Source organism: Ahaetulla prasina, chromosome 12, assembly GCF_028640845.1.
Source record: "Ahaetulla prasina isolate Xishuangbanna chromosome 12, ASM2864084v1, whole genome shotgun sequence".
Classification (NCBI taxonomy): domain Eukaryota; kingdom Metazoa; phylum Chordata; class Lepidosauria; order Squamata; family Colubridae; genus Ahaetulla; species Ahaetulla prasina.
The window spans coordinates 23,403,509-23,420,692 of record NC_080550.1 but is presented as its reverse complement, the minus strand read 5'-3'; the positions used below and the strand labels follow the sequence as shown (position 1 = coordinate 23,420,692).

At 42.1% G+C, this 17,184-nt stretch overlaps 1 protein-coding gene across 1 annotated transcript in view; it reads left to right on the top strand.

Annotated features, from left to right (window-relative positions):
• The window catches only part of NUP93 (nucleoporin 93), a 127,745-nt gene that overhangs the window by 17,752 nt on the left and 92,809 nt on the right, over positions 1 to 17,184 (top strand). The window contains exon 3 of the mRNA XM_058155230.1: positions 3,213 to 3,330. Within this exon, the coding sequence (XP_058011213.1) occupies positions 3,213 to 3,330 (118 nt within the window). The remainder of the gene's footprint in view (positions 1 to 3,212; positions 3,331 to 17,184) is intronic.

Sequence of the window (17,184 nt, the reverse complement as noted above, 5' to 3'; positions counted from 1 at the left end):
AAGGCCCACGGGCCAGGGCCAGCCCAAGGGGTGCTTAGATCTGGCCCACAGGACTGCCCTGGAAACAGTGAAGGACCTGCCTGTGGTGCCTCTGCCAGCAACAACAGAGCACGGGAGGGCCGCTGACCTCTGTTTTTGCTGGCAGAGGGTTGCAGGAGGCTGTCACAGCCGAAAATGGAGGTTAGGAGCCCATTTTCGCTGGCACAACGCTCGGGCTGCCACAAGTGCCCCATCCCAGCCACACCCCCCCCCAAGGTCAAACACAGCCCTGATGTGGCCCTCAATGAAATCGAGTTTGACTAGAATTGTCTAGGACAATTCGCCACGGTGGGACAACATGGTATTAACAGATTAACAGAGTTGGAAGGGACCTTGTAGGTCATCTAGTCCAACCCCCCCTGCCCAACCAGGAGATTGGACAATTGCCCTGCATGGACAATTCCATGCAGGATAACTCTATGTGAGCAATGTCATCCACCACTTTTCTTTGACCATATTTTCATTGACAAAAAGATGACTGAGTGGGACGGCTGACACCCGATCATTCTCTTTGAGGTACTTCATCCCCTCAGCTGTTCGTCGTACGATTTAACCTCTAGGATCTGCCATTTGTCAGAAATGATGTAGGGTCTTCTGCTTGGGCAAAGAAGTTAGACTAGGTGACTTTACAAGGTCCCTTCCAACTTTGTTAACCTGTTAAATCTGTTAAATCTCAACATCTTTTTTGTGTTGTGGCGACCAGAATAAGACACAGCAAACTATTACAAATCCTGAAACAAGTGTGGTCTCACTAAGTGTGACTTTCACTAAGTGTTGTATCTAATGCTTTATGATGAATGTATTTTTACAATGACTACGAGAACGATCTATCACGATTGCTGTATGCACACTGGGAGCTTCTGCACCAGAGATAAATCCCTTGGCCAATAAAGAATTCTAATTCTTCTAACCAGAGCGATACAGAGTGGTACTATCACTTCTTGTAACCACCACACGATTCACTTAACTGCAGTGGTTTGCTTAGCGACCATGGCAAAACAAAAAGTTGCAAAATTGGGCACGACTCACTTAACAACCCATCTAGATAACAACAGAAATTCTGGTCCCGGTTACGGTTGTAAGTCTAGGATTACCTATATATATTTCGCAGTTCAATCCTCATTCATTCTTTCTATCTGACCAAACTACCTCAGTGTACTTTCATTCACTTTTGCATTCCATTCATCACCCATCCATCTCTTTTGGTCTTAGCACACCTATTTCCTAAGTACAGGTAGTCCTCGACTTACAATAGCTGAGACTCTAGAAAGAGTGCAGAGAAGAGCAACAAAGATGATTAAAGGACTGGAGGCTAAAACATATGAAGAACGGTTGCAGGAATTGGGTATGTCTAGTTTAATGAAAAGAAGGACTAGGGGAGACATGATAGCAGTGTTCCAATATCTCAGGGGTTGCCCCAAAGAAGAGGGAGTCAAGCTATTCTCCAAAGCACCTGAGGGTAGGACAAGAAGCAATGGGTGGAAACTAATCAAGGAGAGAAGCAACTTAGAACTAAGGAGAAATTTCCTGACAGTTAGAACAATCAATAAGTGGAACAACTTGCCTGCAGAAGTTGTGAATCCTCCAACACTGGAAGTTTTGAAGAAGTTGTTGGATAACCATTTGTCTGAAGTGGTGTAGGGTTTCCTGCCTAAGCAGGGGGTTGGACTAGAAGACCTCCAAGGTCCCTTCCAACTCTGTTATTCTAGTCTAGTCTAGTTCATTTAGTGACTATTCAAAGTTACAACAGCACTGAAAAAAGTGACTTATGACTGTTTTTCAAACTTACGACCGTTGCAGCATTCCCATGGTCATGTGATTAAACTTCAGACGTTTGACAGGGTTAGGGTTAGGGTCAGGGTCATGTGATTCCCATTTGTGACCGTCTGATGAGCAAAGTCAATGGGGAAACCAGATTCACTTAATAATTTCTAAAGCAGATTTTCTTTCATCAGACCGAATGAGAATTGGTAGAAGAAAAATGCTAAAACTGGATTAGAATTTTAATTTTAAATTTAGTTTTTAACGGGGTTTTTATTATTTTAATTATAATTTTAAATCTGGCCTAATTCAATAAGTTTTTTAATAGTGTTTTTATCTTGAATTTATTCTTGTGTTTTTATCTGACTGTAAACTGCCCTGAGTCCTTCGGGAGATAGGGCAGTATAAAAATTTGATTAAATAAATAAATAAATAATAATAATAAAAAAGAAGGCTGTTGAAACATTGGCAGGCATGTTGTGTCAGACTCAAATGTAGGCCCATTTTTGGGAACATGTGCAGGCTGTCAATCAGCAGATGTTGAAAAATATTTTAGAAGTTTTATCCTCAACTGAGGGTTTTGTTGCTTAATGGTCCTGCAAACAAAAGTTGCTTGTTGAAATGTTTATTTCAATCCAAGTTATGTAAAAGTTCCGAGATCAAAAACTAGTACAGATAGTTTTTCTACTTACGGCTACAAATGGGGCCAGAGTTTTGGTTGCTAAACTAGGCGGTTGTTAAGTGAGTCACACCCAATTATGCCTCCTTTTTGCCAAAGTTGTTAAGTGAATCACTACTGTTGTTCGGTGATATATCCAGTTGTTAAGTAAATCTGACTTCACTCAATTGATTCTGCTTGTTGGAAGCTGGCTGGGAAATATGGTCACAACATGACCCTTGGATGCTACAGCCGTGCTAAATCTATGTGCCCCAATTTTGATCCTAAGAGCCATGGTGGTGCAGTGGTTAGAGTGCCGTACTGCAGGCTACTTCTGCTGACTGCCGGCTGCCTGCAATTTGGGCAGTTCAAATCTCACCGGCTCAAGGTTGACTCAGCCTTCCATCCTTCCAAGGTGGGTAAAATGAGGACCCAGATTGTTGGGGGGGCAACAGGCTGACTCTGTAAACTGCTTAGAGAGGGCTGTAAAAGCACTATGAAGCAGTATATAAGTCTTAAGTGCTATTGCTATCATGTGACCATGGGGATGCTGCAGTGGTTGTAAATGTGAGGACTGGTCATAAGTCACTCTTTTCAATGCCATTATCACTTTGAATGTTTGTAAATCAAGGACTTCTTGCATTATGCTAATCAGGCCTCCGGATTTAAATTTTGCTTTGGGGAGAAATGTCTCTGTTGCCTTGTTTTATTATCTCTGTGCCTTTCATCCTCTGTTTTTTTATCTGTCTTCCAGATCAGTTCTTCTTGGATCCAGAGGGCTCGATATATCCCACATATCTCAGCGCTTGGAAAGCTTGAGTGCTGCGACAACATTCGAACCTCTAGAGCCTGTAAAAGACACAGATATACAGGTCAGGGCCATACGTGACAAAAGTATGTTCGCTTAATGGAAGAAGCGCATGTATTTTCAGTGCTTTACATGCAGATGCCCTAGTAAACATGCACATATTCTTGTTCAAGAGAAAGGCCCTTATTTGCTCAAGAGTAAAGTCATGCATTCTGTATTGAATGCTTAAGTGTTTTGATGTTTCAGTTACTGGCATCTTCTTTGTGTCATGTCATTGTCTTCTGCGTTGAAAGACTTCTATACCTTGGCTTGTTCACTTACTGAAAGAGCTGGTGTATATTCGAAGGACAACACTGCAGTAATCTCAATTTGTAGAGGGTAGACTTTCTGTGGTTACCTTTTTGGGTTTCCTCTCACTGAATCTTTAAGGGGGAGGGCTGTAACTCAGTAATAAACTGCACATTTCCTTATAATACATTCTGAGTTTGATCCCAGAATTCTGCTACAATTTACTGGGTTGCAGTCAGAATTCTGTTGCCGTTCAGCCACTGGCTTCCAACTCTTGTGCTTTGTAATCTACAAGTTATGGGGTGGGTGGGTGTGTTATTTGTATGGTGCAACGACCCCCCTTCCCCCTGAACCTGATGGACGATTGATTTAACTTGATTTAAGGCAGTACCTTATATTTCTTTGTTCTGCTGTGACAATCAGGCTTCCTAAATTTTAGCGTAAAATCTGAGTATTTCAGAGACTGAATTTTCAGTATGATTAAACCGCAACCTGTTCTGCTTGAAACATTATGTTCCTTGCTTTGCTGATTCTGATTCCCCCCCTTTCTGTCTGTCTCAGTGTTGTATAATGGTAGGTGAGATGGTTTTTATCAGTTGGTATCCTTTCACCTTGTAATGGAAGATGAGTGGGTATCATATCCCGGGCATCCTTTATTTTTGTTTTTCTACATAGCAGCAGCACAGAACCTTGTTTTTAAAAATCGATACACTTGCATTACAAGCGGTCCTCGGTTTATGACCCCAATTGAGCCCCAGGTTTTTTTTTGTTGCTAAATGAGTCATTTGTTAAGTGAGCTTTACCCCATTTTACGACTTTTCTCACCACAGTTGTTAAGTGAATTACCGCAGTTCTTAAGTTAATAACACGGTGGTTAAATGAATCTGGTTTCTCCCTTGATTTTGTCAGAAGGTCACAAAAGGGGATCGTGCAACTCCAGGACATTGCCTGGACATCATAAATATGAGTCAGTCTCCAAGCGTCTGAAATACAATCACGTGACCGTTGCAACAGTCGTAAGTGTGAAAAATGGTGCTAAGCTACTTTTTTCAGTGCTCTTCTAACTTTGAACGATCACTAAACGAACTGTTGTAAGTCGAGGACCATCTGTATATCTTTCCCAATGCATTTAATTATTTCTCCTTCAGTAGTAGTTTCCACATTATTATTATTATTATTATTATTATTATTATTATTATTATTATTATTATTATTATTATTATTATTATTAAGTGAGTGATTGATTAGCCGATGGGCCATATCAGCGTACAAGGTTCAAACACCTATTACCAGTAAAATTTAAGAGTTTCTACATTCTAGGAAGTGACAAAATTTTGGTGGGTTCTGAGAGCCTGAACTTTCAGCTTTGCAGGCAGCAATTTGTGTATTTTTGCTATTAGAACAAGAGTTTGAACCCGCAGACAATATCAGGGGGTTCTTTCAACCTCATTGCTGTTATAATAATTAGCAGGGCGTCTTTTTCTCCGCTTTTTAAGCTTTAGATTTTAGTGCTGATGAAGGGGCCGTGCCAATTGACGTCTTAATTTTGTGAATTATTTAGCGGTAATAACACTTAGGTGATTGATAGAATAAGAGGAAAATAATGCGGAGATGTCTCCCTTCGGATCTTGTAATTGATTCCAGGCCTGGGGTGGGCGATTCCCGTTAGGTTTGGAAAAAAAGAGAATAATGCCTTATTATATCAGATTGGAAACTCATCCCATCCTCAACTGACAGACTTCTGGGGCAGTTGCGAGGAAGACGGGGGTCTGACTCTGTGGAAGTTTTCTAAGTCAGCATAAAAATGGGCATTTCTTTCTCTCTCCCCCATGTTTTATTTATTTTACTCATTTAGCATTCAATTTCCATCAATATGTGATCTGGGTACAGTTGTTTTTAATCAGTCATAATCCACATATGTGTTATAGTATTCATCACAATAATATTGATAATATAATAATATAACAGCAATAATACTTGACATTATCTTCTTTAACAACCCTCCGCATTAACATGTCCTCTTTTTATTCCTCCTTTCTAACTTCTGTTTCTATTGTCTAGCCATTGATAAAATACATCCCATATCAAAAAAATATTCAGTTTCTTCTTTATCCTTAATAGTGTGAGCGTTAAAGGATGGGCGTTTCTGAGAGATCCTTTGGGGGTTTTGTGAGCGTATGTAGCCTCCTCTCATAAAATGGCTGCTACGGCAGTTATTTCATTTATTTCAGAAGACCAGATTGGTTTCCACTCTCTCTCTCTTCGGTGCCCTTTAGATGTTCCTTCTTCCACCCCTCACAGCTTAGCTCTGGCTTTTTTTTCCTCCCAGGCATAAGTGCTTACAAAAAGCTGGCACCAAACCCCTCATCCTTTTTTAAACTCTTAAGGACGCTGGTGCGATTTGGTAAAGAGTGGTATTATAGGCTAGTCTTTCTCTGACGACAGCAATTTGAGTGTTGGAATTCAAATTTTTTTACTACTGGTTCTGTGGGCGTGGCTTGGTGGGCGTGGCAGGGGAAGGATACTGCAAAATCCCCATTCCCACCCCACTCTGGGGCCAGCCAGAGGTGGTAGTTGCCGGTTCTCCAAACTACTCAAAATTTCCGCTACCGGTTCTCCAGAACCTGTCCGAACCTGCTGAACAGCACCCCTGAACTGAGCCCAAAATTTCCGTTGCTAAGCAGGATGATCGTTAAGGGGGTTGTGTCTCATTTTACAACCTTTTTGACAGTGTTGTTAAATGAATCACTGCAGTTGTGAGTAATACGGGTTGTTATGTGAATTGGGCTTTTCCATTGACGGCTTTGTCAGTTATTTACGGTTTTTTCCCCAACACTTAATGGCCGTTGCAACCTCCCCATGGTCACATAATCAAAGTTCAGGCCCCTGGCAAATGACTGATATTCATGAAAGCTGCAGTGTCCTGGGGTTATATGATGAGTTTTTGACAAGCAAAATGAACGGGGAAGCCAGATTCACTTAACAACCGTCTTACTAACCTAAAAACTGTAGTGATTCACTTAACAGCGGTGGCAAAGAAAGGTTGTACAGTGGGGCAAAGTTCACTTAACAACTGTCTCGCTTTGCCACAGAAATTTTGAGCTCTGCTGTGGTCATACATTGAGGACTGTCTGTATTATTTTGTACAGCACAGGTAGTCCTCAACTTACGATTACAGTTGAGCCCAACATTTCTGTTGTTAAGTGAGACATTTGTTCAATGAGTTTTGCCCCATTGTACGACCTTCCTTTGCCACCGTTGGTAAGCGAATCACTGCAGTTGATAAGTTAGTCACCTGGTTGTTAAGTGAATCTGGTTTCCCCATTGATTTTGCTTGTCAGAAGGTCGCAAAAGGGGATCACATGACCTTGGGACACAGCAACGGTCATAAATACGAGTCAGTTGCCAAGCATTGGAATTTTGATCATGTGACCGTGGGGAGGCTGAAACAGTCACAAGTGTGAAAAACGGTCATAAGTCACATTTTTCAATGCCGTGGTAACTTTGAACGGTCACTAAACTAGCTGTTGTAAGTTGAGGACTACCTGTACACCTGCCCTTTTTTAATTTTTAATTCTCTACATTCTCATATTGTAGAGAACCCATGATAATGCAAATAAAACCAGTGTTTTTTTCCCCCCCGAGATATTCCAGTTTTTGAGTGCTTTGAATTTTGTTTTAAAGGCTTCCTAAACAAAAACAATGGGAAGAAGAAAACAAGTTTTTTTCATATCTGAGATTTTAAGCATCTTGCTTGCTCCTCCTCCTGACGCTTCTAGATCTCCAGCGTTAATGAGGAAGAATGCAGTAATGATTAATGAAGAAAAATACTGCAGTTGTTGGCTGCAGAGTCTCTCTTAGCCTTTCCACAGTAATTGGTTTTTGCTTGCTTTGGGTTTCATGCACCGGCTAAGGGAGTACGTTCAGTATTTTTGTTGGGTGTGTTACATCTGAGATCCATTTTGCTCCGTTGGATTGGTACAAGATGTTTGATAGCAACTAGCTGCGGGCTAGGCTGAAAGACTCTTTCATCACTTTGTGCCGATTTAAATGGACTCCAGAGGATGGTAGAGGACAGGAAGGCCTAGAGGAATGCTGTCCATGGGGTCGCGATGGGTCGGACACAACTTCAAGGATGCTTAGCCCAACTACCAGATGAAGTCTAGAGCAGGGGTCTCCAACCTTAGCAACTATAAGACTTGTGGACTTCAACTCCCAGCATTCCCAGTGGGATTTGGGGGTTCTCCAAACTGCAACAGAATCTTAGAACCCCTGAGAACCCCCAGCAGCCCATCCCTGGTTCTGACTTTCCCTTAAGCAGGGTAATTTGGGTCACTCACGCTTCTCGGACCTAATCACCATCTGACTTAGCAGGGCAAATGCTAAGCACAACCATCTCCAGTGATAAGAATATGTCAAATTTTGACATGGAGGGTATCTTTGAGAATAATGCACTTCTCCTAACCACTTACACATCTAAAGTGGACTTCTTCAGACTGGCCTTTACACACCTTCAGCTGAAGTTGAGTATCTCAATGGTGCTTTTTCAAAAGGCAACTGGTCTGTTTTTTTCCCTGAGGAAGAAAAAAAAAAAGACGTTTCGCTGCTCATCCAAGAAGTTTCACAAACTGATGAAGCTTCTTGAATGAGAAGCGAAATGTCTTCTTTTCCTTCTTCCTGCTCAAGGAAGTCCCTCCAAATCCTGTTGCCTTTTGAAAAAGCACTTTTGAGACAACCTGGAGGACTGAGAATCTCCATAGAAGTCGAGTATCTGTTTGTAGCATCCAGGAAGTTGGTGTAACCTTGCATCTTGGTTTTTCCCCCAAAAGTGTTTCTAAAATATATTATTTGTACTACAGAATTCGGTTGTGGAAATGCATTCCAAATAACGGAACAAAGAAGACTTAGCTTTCACTTGCTTAATATTTTCTCTTGCAATGTTAATTTGATTTGTTGTTGTTGTTGGTTGCGAAGTCGTGTCTGACCCATCGTGACCCCATGGACAACGTTCCTCCAGGCCTTCCTGCCTCTACCATCCTCTGGAGTCCATTCAAGCTCATGCCTACTGCTTCAGTGACTCCATCCAGCTACCTCATTCTCTGTCGTCCCCTTTTTCTTTTGCCCTCAATCGTTCCCAGCATTAGGCTCTTCTCCAGTGAGCCCTTCCTTCTCATTAGGTGGCCAAAGGATTTGAATTTCATCTTCAGGATCTGGCCTTCTAAAAAGCAGTCAGGGTTGATCTCCTCTACGACTGACCGGTTTGATCGCCTTGCAGTCCAAGGGACTCGCAGGAGTCTTCTCCAGCACCGTGGTTCAAAGGCCTCAATTCTTTTGCGCTTAGTTAATTTGATTACGCACTGTTATTTTGCTGCTAAATTTGGGGGTATTAATCTGTATTGGAAACCATTCCCACTTAATCTTTCTTAGAATTCACAATGAGGCATCTCGTAAATGTGAATTTATCTTTAATAACAAGAACAAGAGATATTTTCTGGAGCTGCCTAAGTGAGACAACCAATCAGCAATCTTTTCCACTTTGAAATCTGTAGTTGTTGCCAAAAAGATGACAGGTTTTAACGGCATTATGTAAAATTGGATACACCGATCTACGCATTTGGAAGTTATTTCTCTTTGGTTAAATTTGCAAGGAAATCACTCTGTTATTCCAGCTGCTCAGAAAGAACCTCTGAATGACTGAATTATGAAGCATTATTTTAAACATGCATTCTACTTACCCTCATTCAGGAGAAATATATTTTTCTGGGGAAAAAAACCCCATAGCTTTCAAACAAAATAGTGAGCATATTCATGCATTGTTCTTAGATATGTTTTATTAAATAAATTATTGCCTGGAGTCCCACAATATGTTGAGCCTTGGTTTACAAAGCATGGTTGCATTCACATGTTATACCAATCCACAAGCAAGCAAACCAACCAACCAACCAAAGCTTGCTTTAGAATCATCTTTGGACCATCATTTCAAGCAATGGAGAGGGATAAAGTGATCAGCAGGTATCTGATTATATCAAAGTTGGCTACATACCTGCAAAAAATGAATTTGGTACTAGGCCAGCTGAGGAATTCTGGGAGTTGAAGTCCACAAGACTTAAAAGTTGCCAAGTTTGAAGAACCCTGCCTTAGAGAGACCACAATATTTATCGTGGTAAAAACCTTGCTCTCAGATTCCTTGTAACGAACAGAACACACAGCCTTGTGCAAATGTTCCGGAAGCATGCTGGAAGCCCCTGCCTGATCACTCCCACTCCAATGCCCCTCCATCTGTTGATCGTTTAAGGATCCCTGATTTGTCGTCCTCTTAAAGAAGGAGAAAATTGAGCAATGCATTTCAGCATGCTGACCCATTCTTGATAAGACAAGAATTACTATTTTCTGGCATAGAATGATTTTCAAGCCAGATCTCCACTTGTACTGCATTGCAATGTATTGTAAAAGAATACAGTAATCTTCTGGCTGTCTTCTGCCCACCCTAAAAGCTAAAGAGCGCTAGAATATTTTTTTCCCCCTCTGCAGCCACCAAAAAAGCTAATGCAATCCTAGGCTGTGTTAACAGAGTGATAGAATCGGGATAACGTGAAGTGTTAGTACTGCTTTATAAGGCCTTGGTAAGGCCACACTTAAAATATTGCATCGAGTTTTGGTCACCACGATATAGAAAAAATGGTGAGATCTAGAAAGAATGCAGAGAAGAACAACCAAGAAGATTGGAGGACTGGAGGCTAAAACATACGATGAACAGTTGCAGGGACTGGCCATAGAGGACCAGGGGAGACATGATAGCAATATTCCAATATCTGAGGGTCTGCCCCAAATTAGAGAGGGTCAACTTATTCTCCAAAGCACCAGAAGGCAGGACAAGAAGCAATGGGTGGAAAATAATCAAGGAGAGAAGAAATCTAGAAATAAGGAGAAATTACCTGACAGTGAGAACAATTAATCAGTGGAACGGCTTCTCTCCAGAAGTTGTGGGTGCTCTATCACTAGAGATTTTTAAGAAGAGACTGGACAGCCATTTGTTTGAAATGGTATAGGGCCGTGATGGCGAACCTATGGCATGCGTGTCACAGGTGGCACGCAGCGCCCTCTCTGGGCACGTGAGCCGTCGCCACAGTTCAGCTCCACCCCACATGTGTGCATACCTCCCTCCGGCCAGCTGGTCATCAGGTCTCTGAGAGGTGGGGCACATGTACGGGGGCTGTGCAAGGGGTTCGGGTACGTGCATACATACAGGCGATGCTTTGGGCACTCAGTCTGGAAAAGATTAGCCATCACTTCCCTATACCATTTCAGACAAATGGCTGTCCAATCTCTTCTTAGAAACCTCCAGCGTTCACAACATCTGGAGCATTCACAACATCTGGAGGCAAGTAGTTCCACTGATTAATTGTTCTCACAGTCAGGAAATTTCTCCTTAGTTCTAGATTACTTCTCTCCTAGATCAGTTTCTATCCATTGAGGCACATGCGGCGGGGGCGGCGGGGGGGGCTGCGCACACATGTGCAGAGGGCAGGGCGCATGCGGTGGGACACATGCAGGGGTGTGGGGTATGTGCGGGGGCGTGCATGCATGCACAGGGGGGCAGGGCACATGCTGGCGGGAGCCCTGCACATGCAGGCATGGGGGTGGGGTCATTGCTTTTGGGAGTTCAGGCACACACGCGTGCTTTGGACACTCAGTCCGGAAAAGGTTAGCCATCCCTGGTATAGGGTCTCCTGCTTGAGTGAAAGCTTGGACTAGAAAACCTCCAACTTGGACTAGAGTCCCTTCCAACTCTGTTATTTTGAATTTGTATTTCCTCCTGATTTACCCTTGAAGATTTTTCAATCTGAACGATTTGGTTCCATCTTCAAAACTTTAAGCAGCTTATTCAAGAAAGGTTTGCCCATAAGTCTTGAAAACGCTACCAAACTTAGCATTGATTTAAGTAGCTTTTCTCGCTTCACTTCACCATGAAAAGTTTCAAACTGAATTACTTTTTGAATGGATTCCATCATAACCAAAGATATGATGACTTTCTGGTCCTTTTGATGATTTCATCTTTTTCCCCCAAACAATTGTTCAAGCATCATTTCTCTTCCTGGAATTCTTGGAAAAGCTTCCTTACTTTTCTTTTGGGGTAAGCCCCCCCCCCCATGAATTTTTAAATATTTCCCATATTGATAATCACAGAAGATTAAAAAAGGTGGTTCTGACATCTTTTGGAAGTCAGCATGTACAGATAGAATATTTGGTACATACACATAGTTTCATGAAATCGGAGAGATCAATAGTGCAATATGAAAACACGGTTCACACTCGTGTTGTTCCTTTGCAGAATTTTTCTGACGGTGTTGTTTGGCCAGCCTTGTCATTTTGCAGTATTGATGGTTCAGATAATTGCTCCTCATTGACTTTTGGATTATCCAAGTGATAAATTATTATTTTTTTTAACCCTAAATATGTTGTGAGACAGGACTCATTCCATTTTGGACAAGCTGGCATGTTTAGGAAGGCATCCACTGGCTTTGATTTAAATTCCGCTGTCGTTTTTGTCCCCCGGTAACAAAAGGCAGTGTTTGGAAATGCCAGTTGATGAAAGTGTGGCCTCACACAGTGTTGTGGTCTTACTCATAAATGCTAATGCTTTTTATTGGGTGGCTGAAGATAACATGCTCAGTTTGTGTCGTGTCCCACTCCTCCGCTGACGGCCGGGTCAGGGAAATCCGAATCAGGCTTGCCTCTGCAGCTCTGCCCAAAGTCCTAGCAAAGTCCTCAGAGCAGGCAGGAGACCAGAAAGTGACTTCAGCAAGATAAGTTCGACTTTTGCCTGACTCAGAGACTGCCAGAAAGTAGATCCTTTATATAGGCCATGGGGTGTGGCTCCATGACTCAGCACTCATTAAGGCCTGCCCCTCCCTTCCCTCTGTTGCCTCCGCCTATCCAATCTTCTGATGCGAGGGTCACTCCAATCAGCAGCTGTTGGAAATAAACTTTCCTCAGGCTCACATGCTGTGGAGGAGGGGGAGGGGTCTAGCTGCTCCGTTTGCCTGGGCATGGAGTCAGGGCTGGGGCCGGGAGGCATACATTCCTCCGTGTTCGGGAGCAGATAAGAAGGCCCCGGCTGCTCTGAGGGCGGGCAAGACACAACAGTTTGTTTGAAAGGAAAGTGGCAAAGCCGTCATAGAAAGCCGGCCCAAATTTTGTAGCCGTAGCTTCACGAATGTCTATGGAAATTCTCAGTCATCCAGAATGGAGTTATCTTAAAGGTGCTTTTTCAAAAGGCAAATGGACTGGGTTTTTTCTTTGAGGAAGAAGAAGATGCAGATGATGAAGCTTCTTGGTTGAGAAGCAAAATCATCTTCTCCTTCTCCTCCTCCTTCTCCTCCTCCTCCTCCTCCTCCTCCTCCTCCTCCTCCTCCTCCTCCTCCTCCTTCTTCTTCTTCCTCTTCCTCTTCCTCTTCTTCCCCTTCCCCTTCCCCTCCTCCTCCTCCCACTTGCCTTTTAAAAGGCAATCTTTGAGACACAACCTCAGAACCACAAGAAGATATAAGAATTGTTATACAAGTATTCTTCAACTCATGAACTCAACTCAACTCAATTGAGCCCAAAAGTTCTGTTGCTAAGCGAGACATTTGTTAAGTGAATTTTGCCTCATTTTATGACCTTAAGTACTTTTTTTATTTTGCAGTTTTTCACTGTAATTTTTACTGTGGATTCCAAGAAGATTAAACAGATCATGGTATCCTCTTTTCCAGTTGTCTTCCTTTGCCTGTTCAGAATATCTGGTAACTCTAGTGGTTCGGTCTGGCCAGAATGGTGTTTTTTAAAATAAAAAAATATATAATAATTTTAATCCACCAGGGTTCGGCTTTTGAAAAGCCGAGCCAGTCTGACAGCTCTTTGAAATGCAAGATAGAGATAAGACTCACCATTTGTCCAAAAAAGCAGACTTTTGCACAGTGATGTACTTCATTAGCATTTTATGTCATGTTCTTGGCTGAGAAGACAACCCGTTTTCAGAGTAAGATGCCTCGAGTTTCTTCACCTTGAAACTTTATCCGTTTTATAAAAAGAGCTTCGGTTTGTTGTCCAGCCGGACATGGTTTAAACAGGAGTTCTCGGCTTCTGAATGTTTTTAATGGTTGAAGCCATTTTATGTCACATCTTCAATAGTTCTTGATACCTTTGCTCCAGTGGTGGGATTCAAAATCTTTTATTACCGGTTCTGTGGGCATGGCTTGGCAGGCGTGGCTAGGGAGTGTGGCGGCCTCCTGCACACCCCTGGGAGCAAAAATGGGCCGCGGGGTATGGTGGTGCATCACCTCCTGCGTCTTGTTTTGGGCCTTGGAGGCCTCTCTGAAGCTTCCTGGGAGCCAAAATGGGGCACGTGGGGACTCCTGGAAGGGGTGGGGCAGGAAGGGGCGGGGCCAGCCAGCAATTTAACTACCGCGGGCCATAATTTGAGGACCCCTGAGATAGATGATAGATAGATAGATAGATAGATAGATAGATAGATAGATAGATAGATAGATAGATGATAGATAGATAGATAGATAGATAGATAGATAGATAGATAGATAGATAGATAGATAGATAGATAGATAGATAGATAGATAGATAGACAGACAGACAGACAGACAGACAGACAGACAGACAGACAGATATAGATAGATAGTTTATGTAGTGTATATTGGAGGTGGTGATCCTTTGAGAACTGTATGCAAAAATTTCATTTTTTAATGTATGCCGATTAGTGTGCATTTTAAGTGAAAATAAAAGTTCTTTTTCTAAGTCTGTTCTATCCCCTTTTGTGACCTTCTGACAAGCAAAGTCAATGGAAAAGCCAGATTCACTTAACAACCGAGTTGCTAACTTACAGTAGCAATGATTTGCTTAACGACTGTGGCAAGAAAGGTTGTAAAATGGGGCAAAGCTCCCTTAAGAAATGCCTCACTTAACAACAGAATGTTGGGCTCGACTGTGGCCGTAAGTCGAGGGCTACCTGTATACATTGTAGAAGAATGTAAGATTGAAACTTACTAGACCTATAATTAGAGGAAGTTAAAAGAGTTTTCTATGCGATATTAATAACAAAAGAAAGCTTTCTCCCAGATTTGTTCTGTAAAAAAGCAACAGACTTGCATTTACACTGGATTGCATCAGATATGATGTCTACGTCAGAGGTATGAACTATAATTTGAGTTTATATATTAAAATGTAATTACTGGAAACGAAAGCTTTTAGTCTCCTTGTTTTCCTTCTAGAAGAATACAGAGGAGCCAAGAAACCTGAGTCATGTCCATGCAATTTAATATGACTTCTAAACTAGACCTCCTTGCCTACTGAGTGACACAGATGGATAATTTAAAAATGAAGGACCTACTATATATTGTTTCAGAAACTCAATACTAGGTATATTAATTCATGGGGGATAAAAAAAAAAACACCACCTGAAAGCACATCTATCAGGAGGGAATGATAACCAAGCTGATCTGAATTCTGCTACTATAATGAATGGAAATACAGCTTTTACCCAAAATTGCTAGCCTTCTGTTTTAGACAAAGGATTCACCTCCGTGAATCTAGAGCTGGGGTGTCAAACACAAGGCCCATGGGCCATGCAATGTGGTTGGATCCGGCCTGTGGGGCCATCCTGGAAAATGTAAGGGGCCAGCCCGCATTGCTTTGGCCCGCTCTACCCAATGGGAAGAGGAAACATGCTGGCAGTTTGGGGAATGACATCAAAGTGGCCATCCCCCCGCCCCCCCCAGGTCAACCACAGCCCTGATGCAGCCCTCAGTGAAATTGAGTTTGATACCCCTGATCTAGAAGCATCCCTTCATTGTAAGAGATCTGATTCATTTGTTGGCCTCTGCAGATAAGACTGAAGAATTTCTGCTTGAAACTTTGCACATTTATTACCAGTATGATGGATCTGATAAGGGGTAAGGCTATTTCTGAACAGACTGTATAAGGTAGTGCAGCCTTTCTCCATAACGGAAGCAGGATAAACGGGCAGTTGTATAGCAATAGCAATTAGATTTATATATTATACTCAAGCCAGATAGAACCAGCTGAATTTCTCCACGGAATAGAATAGAATAGAATAGAATAGAATAGAATAGAATAGAATAGAATAGAATAGAATAGAATTCTTTATTGGTCAAGTGTGATTGGACACACAAGGAATTTAATTTGTCTTTGGTGCATATTCTCTCAGTGTACATAAAAGAAAAGATACATTCGTCAAGAATCATAAGGTACACCACTTAATGATAGTCATAGGGTACCAATAAGCAATCAAATCATAATAGGAAACAGTCACTGGAAATATGTGTTACATTTATTCACACGAGTGTCGTACACAACCTCCTGACGGTGGCGGTGGCACACGAAAAGCCCTCCATTGCCTTCTCTCCGCAAAGAAAGCATACGAGAGAAACGGCCACCCCCTCGGCCTCCTTTTAACATACATTGTCAGTACTTGCGGGGTTCATTTGTTCGGTTGCTTACACACACAAAACTCTGAGTGCTTCTATGGGATGGAGCGATCGTTTCTCCTGCCTTGAGAAGGTTCCTCTGGGACCCATGAAGATCATGTGATATCCTGTTGTCGGTTTTGCAACTGGGCACTTTTGTCAATGCCTGCTTGAAAAAAAAGAAAGAAAGAAAAAAGACGACTCCTTATTGTAACGACAGCCTTTCTCATAGATTTTACATGTAGTTCTTTACAGAAATATCCTTTTTAACTTTTCTGTCATGCGCTAGACAACAGTTTCACTGGCCCAGCCCCAGGTGAAGTACAGATAGTCTTCAATTTACGACTTTACGGTAGGTAAATTATGTGAATCCCACTTCTGGGTAAGACCCATGTTCAGTGTGCTGCCTCTGGTATCAGTCCTGGCATTCTGAACGAATTACGGTTTAAGAGGAGTGTTTTTTCTCCTTGCTAACAGATCAGTCTGTGGCAATATTAGATAGCCAATTTTCTCAAAATGTAATTGTGGTAAGGAAGCTTCCGGAAATGCCTGTTGGCAAATTTGTCGCGTGACATACACAATGACTGAGGTAAGGGGGGGAGGAAGCGTGTTAGGTTCCAAACAAATACATACAATTTAAGAGGCAGGATTTGAAAATCGCAAGAAGCCTTTCACATCATCCATCATCGCCATTTTTACTGCACTGGAAGATACATACAATCCGCTCTACATAAATGGGACCAGATTGAAAATCTGAAAGAGCCCTTTGGGATGCCTATGTCAAAAAAAGGGGAAAATCATTTGCTTTGTCAATTTAATCTTCTGCTTCCTTTTTATGACTACTCTAGAAGAACTGCAAACTCTACTTCAAGCATTCCCTTTAAAGGACCTTCTAGGGTAGCTGAAACTTGAGATTTAAAAGTCTGTAGAGATTCTCAGTCATCCAGGTCATGGTTGCCCCAAAGGTGCTTTTTCAGGAGGCAACTGGACTTTCTTGTCCTTTCTTTTGAAGACATTTCCCTTCTCATCCAAGAAGCTTCTTCAGTTCTGACAGGATAGTGGGGAATGGAAGGATTGATATTCCTTGCAGACAGCTGGTCATTTGCATCCTTTTAGAGGGTCATTGAAGCCACTTGGAGGTTTATCTGTGTCCT